This window comes from Lepidothrix coronata, unplaced genomic scaffold (genome assembly GCF_001604755.1).
Source record: "Lepidothrix coronata isolate B3197 unplaced genomic scaffold, Lepidothrix_coronata-1.0 Scaffold301, whole genome shotgun sequence".
NCBI lineage: Eukaryota > Metazoa > Chordata > Aves > Passeriformes > Pipridae > Lepidothrix > Lepidothrix coronata.
The window spans coordinates 733,173-746,864 of NW_016690481.1; the positions used below are offsets into that span (position 1 = coordinate 733,173).

Below are 13,692 nucleotides of genomic sequence, written 5' to 3' on the forward strand. Positions count from 1 at the left end.
CCGGCAGGGACAGATGCACTTGGCCTCCTCCCTCCACCTCTTTCTTTAATGATGGTTGGTTTTTCCTCATAATTTATTTGCAGTTTTCCCGAGACAAAAACGAAATCAGAGTCATCTTTTACACTTACAAGGCTCAGAAAGAAAAGACAAAGGGGTTTTTTTAGGGGGTTCGGGGGGATATGCTGGGGAGGGGGGTGGGGGGAGACAGAAAAAGAATGAGAGAAAAGGGGAGGAAAGAGAAAAATTTGGCAACGATCCACCAGCATTCATGGGACAGGAACAGCTCAGCTCAGCTCCTCGACATACAGCATTAGCGCCCGAGGGTTGCTCCCGCGCAAAGGGCATGCAGAGAAATCATCAGAATAATTAAAAAATAATTAATATCCCCCGCCCCTCCCACCCCCTCTCCCGCCCCAGCCAAAACCAGCCCCCAGCACGGAGGGGACACCCTGGGGGAATCACGTGGGGATCACCAGGAGCGAGGTGATGCATCCCCAGGGATGGGGGTTGGGGTGACGGGGTGCCCCCAGAGTGCTGGCTGGGCATGTGCTGGGAGGGCCCCGGCGGAGCAGCCTGTGCCCCCTTAAGAGACCCGTTCTCTTAGTCTAAAGTGCTTCCGATGCCGCGTCAGTGCTGGCTGGATCGTCCCGAGCCCCCCGCCCTGAACCCCAACACCCCCTGACATAGCACCCACATCCCCCTGCCGAAACCTGCCAGCACCTGGAGCTGGCACCCGGGATACGGGGTGCTGGGAGAGGACAACCAGCAGGATGGGGACTGGGGATGGGGGTGTGACCGAGGGACCCTCCCACAGCCACCCACGTGTTCCCTGCGCAGCAGTGCCTGGGATCAGCCTCGGGCCCCCAGGGGCAGGGCTGGACTGGGGGGGCAGGGAGAGTCTGTGTGTGTCCCCCTCACCTCACTCACCCCCTGGCAGCCCCCATGGCTGGGGACCCCCACGGGAATTCAAAAATAAAGAGCTCTCTCTATGTACAGGGGCCGGGGCAGGACAGAGCAAAGCAGAGCCCAAAGAACAACATCCACCACCAGCGACAGCGACACGCCACGAGCACAGCCGGGAGGGGGGCCGGGACCCCCCCTGCCCCCCCAGGAGAGACGGGCAGAGAGGGGGGGCTGAGCCCCCCAGCGCCCCGCCTGTGGCCGAGCGGCTGGGTTGGGTTTGGGGGTGTGGGTGGGGTTGGGATTGGGGTGGGTTTTCCCCCTTTTTTTTTCGTTGTCTTCCTCGTTTTCGGCTTTTTTTTTTTGTCTTTTTGTTTTCTGCAAACACAGGCACTGGAGGGGGAGGAGCAGGGGCCAGGGCGGGGGGGGGGGGACAGGCATGCGGACGCGTGCTTCGGGGGGCCGCAGCTCCGGCTGCTGCCTCGGCTCCCATCGCCGTCTCCGTCGGGCTGGAACCAGGACAGCCATGGCGAGCTCTGTGGGGACACCCGGTGAGCCACAACCGGGGCTCCCCACCGCCCCAAACCCTGATCCTGCCCTCACCTTCACTGCAGCGGGGCGACAGGGGCCCCCGAGCCGTGGAAGTGGACGTTCTGCCACTTGCCATCGCGGCGGTGCCAGACGCGGGTCTCCTCGGACTGGCTGGTGCGGGGCCGGCCCTGCGCGTCGATGTACTGGGTGAGGCGGATGTAGGCGATGCAGGCCGCGTCCTCCCCGATGACGTGCACGTGCGGGTTCAGGATGGTCGTGTGGATCGGCTTGTTGTTCTTGGAGAGCACTGCAGGGGGGCCAAGGTCAGCAGGGCAGGGCACGGGCAAGGGGGTGTGCACAGATGGGGGCAGCGAAAGGGTGAGGAACTGGCGGGGGAATGGGCGGGGATGGTGGCAGTGCAGGCGGATGGATGGCCCAGCAGGGTATGGCCAGGGACAGGCAAGAGAGGTGACCAGGGTGGGCAGGCAGTGGACAAGAGACAGGAAACAGGCAAGGGCCAGTGAAGTAGACAGGCAGGGACACAGCATGAATAGGGATGGGCTAGATAACGGAGAGGGTGGGCAGGGCAGGCAGGATGGGCAGGGCACGGGCAGGGCACAGGCAGGGCAGGTGGTACAGGCAGCACAGGCAGGGCAGGTGCCACTGGTGGGTCAACCACTCACAGTTTTCAAAGTAGAAGCGGTGGAAGTCCATCCCTTCCACCAGGTTGCCCAGTGCCTCAGGCTCAAAGGAGGTGAGCCCCGGGTCGCAGATCTTCCTGCAGGGAGCAGATGAGAGCGGCCCAGCACCGCCCCACCAGGCCCCACCCCACCAGGCCCCAGCCCCCCCAGCCCGTCCCCACCAGACCTGCCCCACTCACGCGTAGGCCTCGAAGTCCCCGTTGTTGACGGCCTCGATGAGCTGCTCCGTGATCTTGATGATCTCCTGCTTGCGGGCTGGGGGCACGTCACTGTCACTGCCACTGCCCCCGCCCCGTGGGGACACCGTGGGGGGCGGTGGACGGGATGTTGGGATGGACGTGGGACATAGAGGGGAGGCATGGGGACAGACACAGGGACAGACAGACCTTGGGGGCAGACAAACCTTGGAGACAGACAGACAGACCATGGGGACGGACCATGGGGACAGACACAGGGACCATGAGGACAGACAGACAGCCCTTGGGGACAGAAGGACCTTGGGGACAGACAGGGACCACTGTGCTCCCAAGGCCCCCATAGCTCTGCCACGAGTATCTGCATGATCCTCTCAGCATGTCTCAGCGCTACACCAGTGCCACCCCAGCATGTCCCAGTACCCTCCCAGCATGCTCAAGCATCCCAGTGCCCACTCAGTACTTTGCAGTAGTTCCTAGTGCACCCCACTGTTATCCCTGCAAGTCCCAATACATCCCAGTGCCATTCTAGCACAATCCAATACAGCCAGTTCCATATCAGCGTCTCCCAGTGCTATCCCACTATCTCAGTGCCATTCCAGTGCATCCCAGTACTATCTCAGTTCCATGCAAGTGCATCCCAACACATCCTAGTCCTATTGCACCCTAATCCTATTGCATCCCAGAGTATGCCAGTAAATCCCAGAGCTACTCCAGTGCCCTCTGATACATCCCAGTGCATCCCAGTGCCATCCTATTGCCTCCCAGTGCCTCACAATACATCCCAGTTCCATCACGATGCAATCCTACCGCATTCCAGTGCCATTCCACTACATCTCAGTACTATTCCAGGGCATCCCAATACACCCCACTTTATACCAGTACATCTCAGGGCCATCCCAGCACATTTCAATGCAAACCAGTGCCAACCTACTGTGTCCCAGTGCCCTTCCAGCATATTCCAGTTCAGCCCAGTTCCATACCAGTGCATCCCAGCATCATGCTGTTGAATTCCAGTGTGTCCCAGTGCAATCCCAGTATGTTCCAGTATCATTCCAGTGTAGCCTGCTCCACTACATCCCAATGCCTCATTTCATCCTGATGCCACCAGTCATCCCAGCTTCATCCTAGTGCATCCCAGTGCCACTCCAGTGCATTCCCACATAGCCCATTTCCATCCCAGTATGTCCCAGCACTACTCCAGAGCATATCAGTACACTCAGTACACTCCAGTTTATCCCAGTGACATCCCACTACATCTCAGTGTCACAGTACGTGTCTAAGTGCTATTCTAGTGCATCCCAATCCATCCCAGTGCCATCTCATTGCACCCCAATGCAACCTATACCATCCCAGTGCATCCCAGCATGCTCCCAGTGCATCCAAGTGATGTCCCAATGCACCCTGGAGGCACCTCAGGTCCATCCCAGTGCATCCTGGTGCCATCTCAGTGCATCTCAATGCATCCTGGGTGTCATCCCAGCTCCATCCTAGTGCACCCCAAATCCATCCCAGTGCATTCCAACTGTCTCCCAGTGCATCCCAGTGATGTCCCAGTGCAATCCAATGAGTTCTTTTGCCATCCCTGTGCCATTCCAGTGCAACCTAGTGCCATCCCAGTGCCACCCCAATGCATCCTGGTGCCATCCCAGATCCCTCCCAGTGCATTCCAGTGTTGCCCCAGTGCATCACAGTGCAACCTCAGTGCACCAACAGCATCTTGGTGCCATGCCAGTTCCATCCCAGTTCATCCCAGTGCAACTTAGTGCCAATCCAGTGCATCCCAGCTCTATTCCAATGCATTCCATCCAGTACACTCCCAGTGCATCCTAGTGCCACCCCAATGCATCCTGGTGCCATCCCAGTGCATTCCAGTGCTATCCCAGTGCATCCAAGCACGGTCGCAGTGTCTCAGCATCATTCCAGTGCACACCAATGCATCCTTTGCCAACCCAGCTCCATCCCAATGCATCCCAGTGAACCAAATGCACCCTGGTGCTAGCCCAGTTCCATTCCAGTGCACCTCAATGCATCCTAGTGCCATCCAAGTGCATCCCAGCTCCATCCCAGTGCATTCCAGCACACTTCCAGTGCACTCCAATGCATCCTAGTGCTAAGCCAGTGCATTCCAGAACTGTTTGAGTGCATCCCAGTGCCATCCCAGGGCATCATTGTGCCATCCCAGTTCCTCCCGGTACCATTCCAGTGCACCCCAATGCATACTGGTGCCATCCTATCACCACCCCAGGGCATTCCAAGACACTCCCAGTGCATCCCAGTGCCATTCCAGTGCAACCCAATGCACCCTAGCACCCCAGTGCATCCCGGCTCCCTCCCAGTGCATCCCCACCGCCCCCAGCGCCCATCACCTTTGGTGTCCTCATCCTCGATGGTGGTGTTGGTGCTGTCGGATGACTCCTGCCCGTGGGACGGCGGCGGTGGGGGGGAGACACAAACAGGGGGTCAGACCTGGCCTTGGGGGGACGGGGAGGGGGGACGAGCCCAACTGGGGCTTGGCAGGACCCCAACGATGCCAGACACCGTGGGGAGACCCCGCTGTCACCGTGCCCTGCGCGCATTCCTCATCCACGTCACCCCCCGCCCCGTGCCATGGCTGATGCTGGGGGGAGGATGGAGGCGGAAAGCGGGGACCCCCAGTCCCGGGGATGGCGGGGGGCAACAATACCTTGATGCCGTCTGCAGGGTTATGAATTACAGTAGTTTGAGGCTCCTACAGGAGAAGGGGGAGAGACAGAGGCAGGGGGGAAGCGAGAGCCCAGAGGGGGAACAACGAGGGGGGACGACGAAGCGAGCAGCACGTGGACAGGGGCGAGGAGAGACCCAGACCGGATTTGGGAAGGGCAGAAGGGGGAAGAGAAGCAGAGAGTCATTAGTCCAGCAAAGCCAAATGGTTTAATTCACAGACGTGGAGGGGGGAGAAAAGGGGAGAAGGGGGGGCAGAGCAGTGGGGAAAGACGCAGTGAGAGGCTGAGGGGACGGGCTGGGCTGGGGGGCAGCGCCCATGTCCTGCATCCCAGTGCCCAGGGGCTGCACTCACCATGCATCTGAGAACGTCACTGCCCATATCCTGAACACCCTCGTGTCTGCATCCCAACCATCCTGCCTGCATCCATGAGCATCCCTCAGCCTGCATCCAGACCATCCCTGTGCCTGTGTCCCAACTATCCTGCTGCCTGCATCCCTGAGTATCTCTCAGCTTGCATCCAGACCATCCTGCAGCCAGCATCCCAAACATCCATCATCCCTAGCATCCCCCTGCCTGCAACCCACACTCACTGTGGGGGTGCGCATCCCTTTCTCCAGATCTCACACTCACTGACCAGCTGGGCATTCCTTCACTGGTGTCCAGCACTCTGTGCCAGCTGGGCATTGCCCTGCATGTATCCTGCCTTCATGGTACCATCCCTCCACCCTTATGCTGCACCCCCTGTGCCACCCAGGTCATGATGGGCACCCCTGTGCCCACATCCTGCACCCACCTTGCTGTTGGCATCACCAGAGCACGCCTGCATCTTGCACCTGCTGCTCCAGATGTGCCCCCCTAACCCTCTGTCCTGCACTCCCTGTGAAAGCTGGGCAGCCCTGTGCCCACATCCTGCACTTACCTCACCTGTAGGCTCGTGGTCAGCACCCCCGTCCCTGTGCACCCTGCACCCACCTTGCCACCTGCACAGTGGAGCAGCCACGGTCATACCCTTTGCCCACCTCGTCATTGTGTCACTGGGATCCTCGTGCCCATGTCCTGCATGGAGTTGTCCCCATTACGGGGCATTCTGTGCCTGTACCCTGCACCCACCTTGTCCCCACGGTGGAGCATCCACATGCCTGCGCCCTGAACCCACCTTGCTGTCCCCATGGCAGGAGTGTCTCTGCGCCTGTTTCCAGCACCTACCTTGTGCCTATGGTGGGGCACCCGTGTGACCGTGTCCTGCACCCATGTCACTGTCTGCTGGGGAGGACACGGGGCTGTCCATGTGCCCGCGCCCTTCACCCACCTCGTCTGTGCAGCAGGGTCACCCCATGCCCATGTCCTGCACACCTCTCTCTGTCCTCGGGACACCCCCTCCCCAGCACCCCCGGGAACAGCTGGTCAGGGGGCGCGCATGGCAATGGATGGGATGGGCTGGTGGGATGGATCCAGTGGGATGGGGAGTCTGGGGGGGTGCAAGGTGGGGGGCACCTACCAAGGCAGCAGGTGGGAGGGTCCCCTTGGGGCTGGTGACACCGGCACTGCCTTTGGTGCTGTTGGTCTGGGGCTAGAGGGGAGAAATAGGGGGGGGTTCAGTGGCACGGGGAGAGCAGCCCACCCTGGCCCCCCTGCTGGCCCCTCACCTTCACGCCATCCGCCTTCTTGTTCAGTAAGCTCTTAGCTGCTGCGGAGGGAGAGAGTGTTAGTGCTGCCCCCCCGGGACAAGGGACACTGTATGTCCCCCTAAACCCAGACCCTTCCGGCCATCCAACCTGATCCCACCCTGGGTGCTGGCAGCACTCGCCATCCCCATGTTGGGAAGGGGGGACACGCTAGGAGGGGTGTGTCCCCATCCTGGGGGTGTTCCCATACTGGGGGGAGTCCCCACGCTAGGAGGGGTGTGTCCCCATCCTGGGGGTGTTCCCATACTGGGGGGAGTCCCCACGCTGGGAGAGGTGTCCCCATTAGGGTCCCTCGGACCTGGAGGGGTCCCCAACCTCAGGGAGGTCCCCATCCTGGGTGAAGGGAGTGTCCCCATTCGGAGAGGGGTGTCCCCTACCTTCAGGGGTTTCCCCTATCCTGGTGGGTGTTCCCATCGTAAGAGAAGGTTCCCAAACTCGAGGGGGGTCCCCAACTGGGGGGGGTTGTCCCCATCATGGGAGGGGTGTCCTCAACCTCTGGGGATCCCCATCCAGGTGTGATGTCCCCCTTCTGGGGGGGTCCCCAAACTTAGTGGGTCCTTAGACTGGAGGAAGGGGGTGTCCCCAACTTGGGGAGGGTCCCCATCCTGGTGGCCCCCATGTGGGGAGCGCAGTACTGGCTTACCTTGGAGAAATGCAGAGAGGAAAGCGAGAGAGAGGAGGGGGAGGGGGGCAAGAGAGAAATGGGGGAAAAGGAGGAAAAGGGGAAAAACATAAAAAAAGAACATAAAAAAACGATGAGTTGAGTATGGGGTGCGGGGGGGGGACACAGCCACCTGTGCCCCCCCGTGTCTCCCTGGAGGGGCACAAGGATGGGCGCAGGGATGAGCATCTGTCACTGCTATCACAATCTCTGGCCACTGGTCGGGTGGGGGGGCTGGGGACATGGGGGCCAAAAGTGGCTATGAGCGGGTGGGCTGTGTCACCTTAAGCATCCTCGTAGCTCCTCCAAGCTTGGGGAACCCCCCAGTTGTCTCACAGGTTAGAGGGGGCTGTGTGGTGACAAGTCCAGTGACGGCGGGGTGGCACCAATCAGAACCCAAGGGGGGGGCATATGAGGGGAGGAGGGGACACCCCACCCCTCCCCCCATGGACCTATGTCCCCCCAGGGGTCCCTGGCAGGGTGTCCCCAAGGGTCCTGGTCCCTCCTCTGAAAGCAGGCGGGCACTGAGAGGTGGGGTTTAAACCAGAGCCAAACTGGGGGGGGCCGGGGGGAACCCCTGGCACGGGGGCAGTGGTAGCCCTTTAGGGGGGTGTGGTTTAAGACCCGCCGAGTGTTTCACGGTGTCACAAACACTGGCTGCAGCTCTCGGAAGCTGGGGTGGGGGGTGGCCACATGCAGGGGGAGTCACATGCGGGGGATGTCACGTGTGGGGGAGTTGGCACATGCAAGGGAGAGACAGGCAGGGTGGGGACACAGGGGGACACGGGACGTGCAGCCAGTTTGCCCCCCTCCATTCACTGGTGTGCCCCCACTGTGTGCATAGAGGGAGCAGTGCCACGGGGTGGGAGCAATGGGGGAGGGGACACCCTAGAATTATCCCTCTGCCCCCAACTCCCCATTGCTGGCCCAGGTGGGGACCCTGGGGATGCCACCACTGTATGTGCCCCTTCAGGGACCACTGGCCAGGGCACAAGCACCCAGCAGACCCCTCCATGGGATGGGGGGTGGGGCAGAGACCCCCCCAGGGCGTCAGCAGGGGGGACAGTGGCATTTCTCGGTGGAGAGGGGGAGAGGCTGCAGGGTGAGGAGGGGGCAGTGCAAGGTGGCCATGCATGCGCTCCGATTTCCGAGGAGGGCACCCGAAACCTGTTGGGGAGGGGGAGGCGGGGAAGAGGATGGTTGGGAGAAGAGGGGGACGTGGGGATGACGGATCCGGGGACACACAGAGACCAAGCGGGGCCGGGGGGGCCCTTTGCGGACGCGTCTACCTTGTTCCACCAGCCCCAGGGGGGCCCCGGCGGCGGCCGCCGACATGGTCGGAGGAGCGGTGGTCTGTCTGCCCACTGCGGGCCACGAGAGAGAGAGAGAGGGAGCAGAGCTCCTGTTAGGGGGCTGGTGGGGCTGCAGCTGGGACCCCCAACTTCCACCCCCCCAACGAGAACTCTTAGGGTGCCCATCACCCTGGGTTCAGGCCTGGGGTGGCTGGGGATGCTCCGTCCCCCTCCCCGTGCCGCCCCCCCACCAGCCACCGGAGTGGGGGGGGACACACGGGGACCGGGCACTACCTGCTGCTGTGTGTGTGGGGCAGGGGGGGCCGGGTCCTGCCCCCACCTTGGCTACCACATGCCCCGTCCTCGCCGATGGGGAAAAAATGGGGGGGTTAAGGGGGGGGGGAGGGGAGAAAGAGAGAAAGACAGCGACAGAGAGAGGGGGGCACCAGCCCAGGGGGGAGCTGTGGGCAGGGGTGCTGTGGCCCCTGGCCCCCCCCGGCCAGCAGGCGCCCCCCCCTTACCTGAGAAGTTCCTGGTGGCCAACATAGTGGTGAGGATGGCGCCCTGTGGGGAAGGGCACAGTGAGGGGAGGGGGCATGGGGGTGAAAAAGGACAGGAGGGGTCCTGGGAGCAGGGGATGGGACAGGCGGAGTGGAATGGGGAGGGAAGTGGGGTGATGGGATATGGGGTCCAGGATGAAGGAGGAAGGGATGAGCGGTACAGGGTGGGGCCCACGGGACTGAGAGGTGCGAGAGGGGGCTGCAGGATGAGGGGGCAGGATGGAGCCATGGGATTGGGCAGTGGGATGGAGGGTGCAGGATAGGGGGGCAGCACGAGGGGGGGTAGGCTAGAACCATGGCATGGGGACACGTACTGTGCAGGGGCAGGATGGGACCGTGCCACACTGGGTGTCACTGGGATGGGACCACAGCCCATGTCAGAGCAGAGGGCATGGCCAGGGTGGGAACCACTGGAATGGGACCGTACCTCATGGGAACACACCAGATGGCCCTGGTGTGTGCCAGGATGGAAGTGTGCACTGGGCATGGCCAGGACATAGGGCCAGTCCCACAGCAGGCTGAGCAGGGTCCCACAGCGGACAAGGCAGGGTCCCACAGTGGACAGGGCAGGGTCCCGCAGGAGAGCCCCATGGAGACACAGGGTGGTGCCAGAGGGACAAGCACCATCTCCAGCCCATGCTTTACCCCCTCACCTTGAGCTTCCTCCGGGCGTTGAACTTTTTCAGGCACTCCACTGTTTCCTGCCTGTGCATCATGGAGGCCACGGTGGAGCGTTGCTATGGGGGACAGCAGGGTCAGCGCCAGGTGCTACTGGCCACTGGGCCAGAGGGACACGCACCAGTGGGGGACACATGGCACTTACGCAGACCCACGGGTGCTTGAGGGCCTCGTGAGCTGTGATACGCTTGGCGGGGTTGATGGTCAGCATCTGGTTGATGAGGTTTTTTGCTTCAGGGGTGACCGTGTCCCACTCGGGCGAAGGGAACTGGGGGGAAACAGGGACACAGAAGGCTGACAGCTCTGGAGGGGCAGCCCCATGGCAGCCGTGTCCCTCCGTGTCCACACGTCCCCAACCAGCCACTGAAGGTGTGGCCCAAAGCCATCCCCCCCAGCTTCTGCCCACTGGGATTAGCTGTAGCATCCCTGAGTAGGTTCTGGAGTTAACGGATTGGCCATCACAGCACGGGGGGTCCTGGTACTGGGAACTTACGTCATAGGCCCCAGCCTTGATCTGTTGGTAGAGTTTGTGCTGATCCTCATCCCAGAACGGCGGGTAGCCCACCAGGAGGATGTACAGGATGACCCCTGGGCCAGGGAGAGCAGGGTCAGGGGGGTGCAGGGACCCCCAGCCACCCCCTGGCTCCCTCCATCCCTGTGGTGTCCCCACGACACAGCAGTGATCCCAGCGTGGCCTGTCCCCGTGCTGCCAGGATGGCACCCGCCAGGAGAGTGTGGCACGGCCAGGGCACGTGGCACAGGATGGCCATGGGATGGGGACAGGGATGGGACCAGGATGGGACTGGGACAGAGATGAGACAGGAACTGGGATGGGACCAGGGTGAGACTGGGATGGGAATGGGATGAGACTAGGATGGAGCCAGGAAGGGGCCAGAATGGGAGTGGGGCGGAATCACAATGAGATCAGTCAGAGATTAGCCAGGGATGGGGCAGGGATTAGGATGGGATTGGGCAGGCATTGGGCAGGGACTGGGAAGGGATTGGGACAGGGATGGGCTCTTACCGCATGCCCAGATGTCCACAGGTTTGCCATAGGCCTCCTTGCGCAGGACCTCAGGGGACAGGTAACCGGGCGTGCCCGCGAATCCTGGGATGGGGACAGAGATGAGTGAGCCACGGCAGGCGGGGACAGGGAGGGGGCACAGGGTAGGACAAGGGGGCACAGGACTGGGACATGGGCACGGGGCAGGGATGTGCTGGGCATGGGAGGATGTGGTGGGCACAGGGCAGGATGCTGTGGACACAAGACACGGACGTGGCAGGTATGGGACGGGGCTGTGGTGATGTCCTGGTTTCAGCTATGGTAGAGTTAATTTCTTCTCAGTAGCTGTTACAGTGCTGTGTTTTGTGGGCAGGAGAGAATGCAGTGGGAACAGGGCAGGGACTCAGTGGATATGGGACAGGGACAGGGCAGGCGTGGGCAGAGACATGGTGGCCACAGAAGGGACACAGCGGGCACACAGCAGGGACACGGTGAGCAGGACACGTTGGGCATGGGCCAGGGCTGTGGGGGGGACAGGAGGCAGCGGCACTCACCAAACCAGGCCTGCTGATCCCCCTGCACCTCAATGGCAAGGCCAAAGTCCGCCAGCTTCACCGCCGCCCCTTTGCACTTGCTGGCCAGGAGCAGGTTCTCCGGCTGTGTGAGCACCAGGCACAGAGAGCACCAGGCATGGGCAGCACAGGGCACAGGTACGGGGGGCGGGGAGGGAGAGGAGGGATGGGGGAAGCAGAAGGAAGGGCTTTCCAGCTGCCATTGAACATGTCCTGCCTGTTGGCCGGCTGTGTGCCATGTGCCTGCAGCCATGGGCACCCTCTACCACAGGCCCAGGGTGCCGGGGAGCACAGCCCCATGGCCAGCTCAGGGTCACCCCATGTCCTACTCGCCTCATCTCATTATCCCCCTGTATCCCACCCACCATCCCCCCATATCCCTCCATCCCCCCATATCCCACCATCCTCTGCTATCCCTCCCCCAGTATCTCACCCACCATTCCACCCACCATCCTGTGATCTGTCTTGACCTCACCCCCACTCCGAGCCAGCTCACACCCCCCAACAAGGACATATCAAGCAGGGGGCTCACAGTGAGCCCCCCCAGCAGCACAGGACTGTGCCATGACTGAGGGGGTCACGTGCACCCCCAGAAAAGGAAGATGGCTGCTGGGAGTGCTCAGAGCAGAGGGGATCCCCCAACCCCAGCGGGATCTCAGTGACCCCCAGGACCCACTGAGCCAGGGCCCACCCCCTGCTGTAGGGACCCTGAGAGCTGGGCTGGGGGAGAGGGGCAGAGGGACAGATGGGGATCTGGGGGGACACACTCACCTTGAGGTCCCTGTGGACCACCCCCATCTGGTGACAGTGCAGGACGGCCTCCAGGATCTGCTGGATGCAGTGGCTGCATGCAAACGGGGGAGGGGTCAGGAGTATGCTGCTCCCTCATCTCCCACACCCTCTGTCTGGGACCTGCAGCCCCAAACTGGCCCCCTGCTCCACTGCTGGGGCCCCCCTGCACTCCAGGGGGAGCTGACAGAAACAAGTGGTAACCTCAGATTGGGGGGTGCGGAATGCACCCTCTGTACCCCTGCCAGGGGCTCACTCCTGGGGGGAGGGCCAGTCCTTGGGGATCACTGCCTGGAGGAGTCACCAGGAGGTTTCACTTCAGGGGGTCGTTGAGCAGGGATCACACCTGGGGTGGGTCACTGCTTGGGGGTCACCCCTGGAGGGGGTTACTGCTTGGAGGGTCAGTCCAGAGTTGTCACCCCTGAAGGATCACTCCTGGGGGCATCACTATCTGGGGGGGTCACTGCCTGGGGGTCATCAGTGGCTGGGGGTTCATTCCTGAGGGGAAGTCACTGCCCAGGGGTCACCTCTCAGTGCCCACCAGGTGAGCTCCTATCTTGGCATGGAGCCACTGGGGATCACCCCAGTGGTGCTTTTGTGTCCCACCCCTGCCCCCCACAGGGGCCTCCCCATCCCTGCTGCCACCCAGACGCCGGGGTCCCCCAGACAGGACTCACGGGGTGGGGGGACAGGGGGTACGGGGCAGGGGGGGCAGATGGAGACGAGACAAGAAAGAAAGAGGGAAGGAGCGGGGAATGAGAGCCTGAAATGGGGGTGAAGGGGAGGGTTCCCACCCAGCTGGGGGAGGAGGGGCATTGGGGGGGCAATCTCCCTGTAAAGGGGGGGCAAAAAGAGGGAGGTTGGGGAGAAAAAAGAGTGAGGAGAGAGCCCCACAGCTGGGTCCTTGCGAGCGGAGCAGGGGGCTGGGAAGCGGGGGCTGCGGCGGGCAGGGGCAGCGCAGGGGGCACGGCTCCCCCGGCCCCCCCCCCAGATACTGACCTGCGGCTCCCTCTGCTCAGGGGCAAAGTGATGGGTGGGAGGAACGCGGGCAAAGAGCTCATGGACACAGTGACTGCAAAACAGAACGGGGGGCGGGGGCAGGGGCGGGGGGGACGGCTCCCCCGGCCCCCCCCCCAGATACTGACCTGCGGCTCCCTCTGCTCAGGGGCAAAGCGATGGGTGGGAGGAACGCGGGCAAAGAGCTCATGGACACAGTGACTGCAAAACAGAACGGGGGGCGGGGGCAGCGCAGGGGGCACGGCTCCCCCGGCCCCCCCCCCAGATACTGACCTGCGGCTCCCTCTGCTCAGGGGCAAAGCGATGGGTGGGAGGAACGCGGGCAAAGAGCTCATGGACACAGTGACTGCAAAACAGAACGGGGGGCGGGGGCAGCGCAGGGGGCACGGCTCCCCCGGCCCC

General features: G+C 62.4%; 1 protein-coding gene and 1 long non-coding RNA gene across 5 annotated transcripts in view; both read right to left on the reverse strand.

Annotated features, from left to right (window-relative positions):
- Positions 1-32: 32 nt before the first annotated feature.
- Positions 33-13,342, reverse strand: CAMK2B (calcium/calmodulin dependent protein kinase II beta). 4 transcript variants are annotated; one of them, XM_017837291.1, is made up of 17 exons: positions 13,273-13,342; positions 12,256-12,328; positions 11,467-11,569; positions 10,934-11,017; positions 10,403-10,497; positions 10,055-10,177; positions 9,885-9,968; positions 9,193-9,235; positions 8,669-8,743; positions 6,680-6,720; positions 6,532-6,603; positions 5,013-5,057; positions 4,696-4,744; positions 2,312-2,387; positions 2,115-2,209; positions 1,504-1,738; positions 33-1,436 (listed from the first exon to the last, which is right to left on the reverse strand). In XM_017837291.1, the coding sequence occupies exons 1-16, from the start codon at positions 13,332-13,334 to the stop codon at positions 1,506-1,508; spliced, it is 1,353 nt and encodes a 450-aa protein (XP_017692780.1). In that variant the 5' UTR covers positions 13,335-13,342; the 3' UTR covers positions 33-1,436; positions 1,504-1,505. The 4 variants fall into 4 exon arrangements, with proteins under 4 accessions (XP_017692780.1, XP_017692784.1, XP_017692783.1 ...); XM_017837295.1 differs by lacking the exon at positions 8,669-8,743 and having other exon boundaries at positions 6,680-6,717; XM_017837294.1 differs by lacking the exon at positions 8,669-8,743.
- Positions 13,343-13,563: 221 nt separating this feature from the next.
- LOC108508503 overlaps positions 13,564-13,692 on the reverse strand; it is a 1,197-nt gene continuing 1,068 nt past the window's right edge. Inside the window, exon 3 of the long non-coding RNA XR_001878412.1 lies at positions 13,564-13,636. This is a non-coding gene — a long non-coding RNA (uncharacterized LOC108508503). The remainder of the gene's footprint in view (positions 13,637-13,692) is intronic.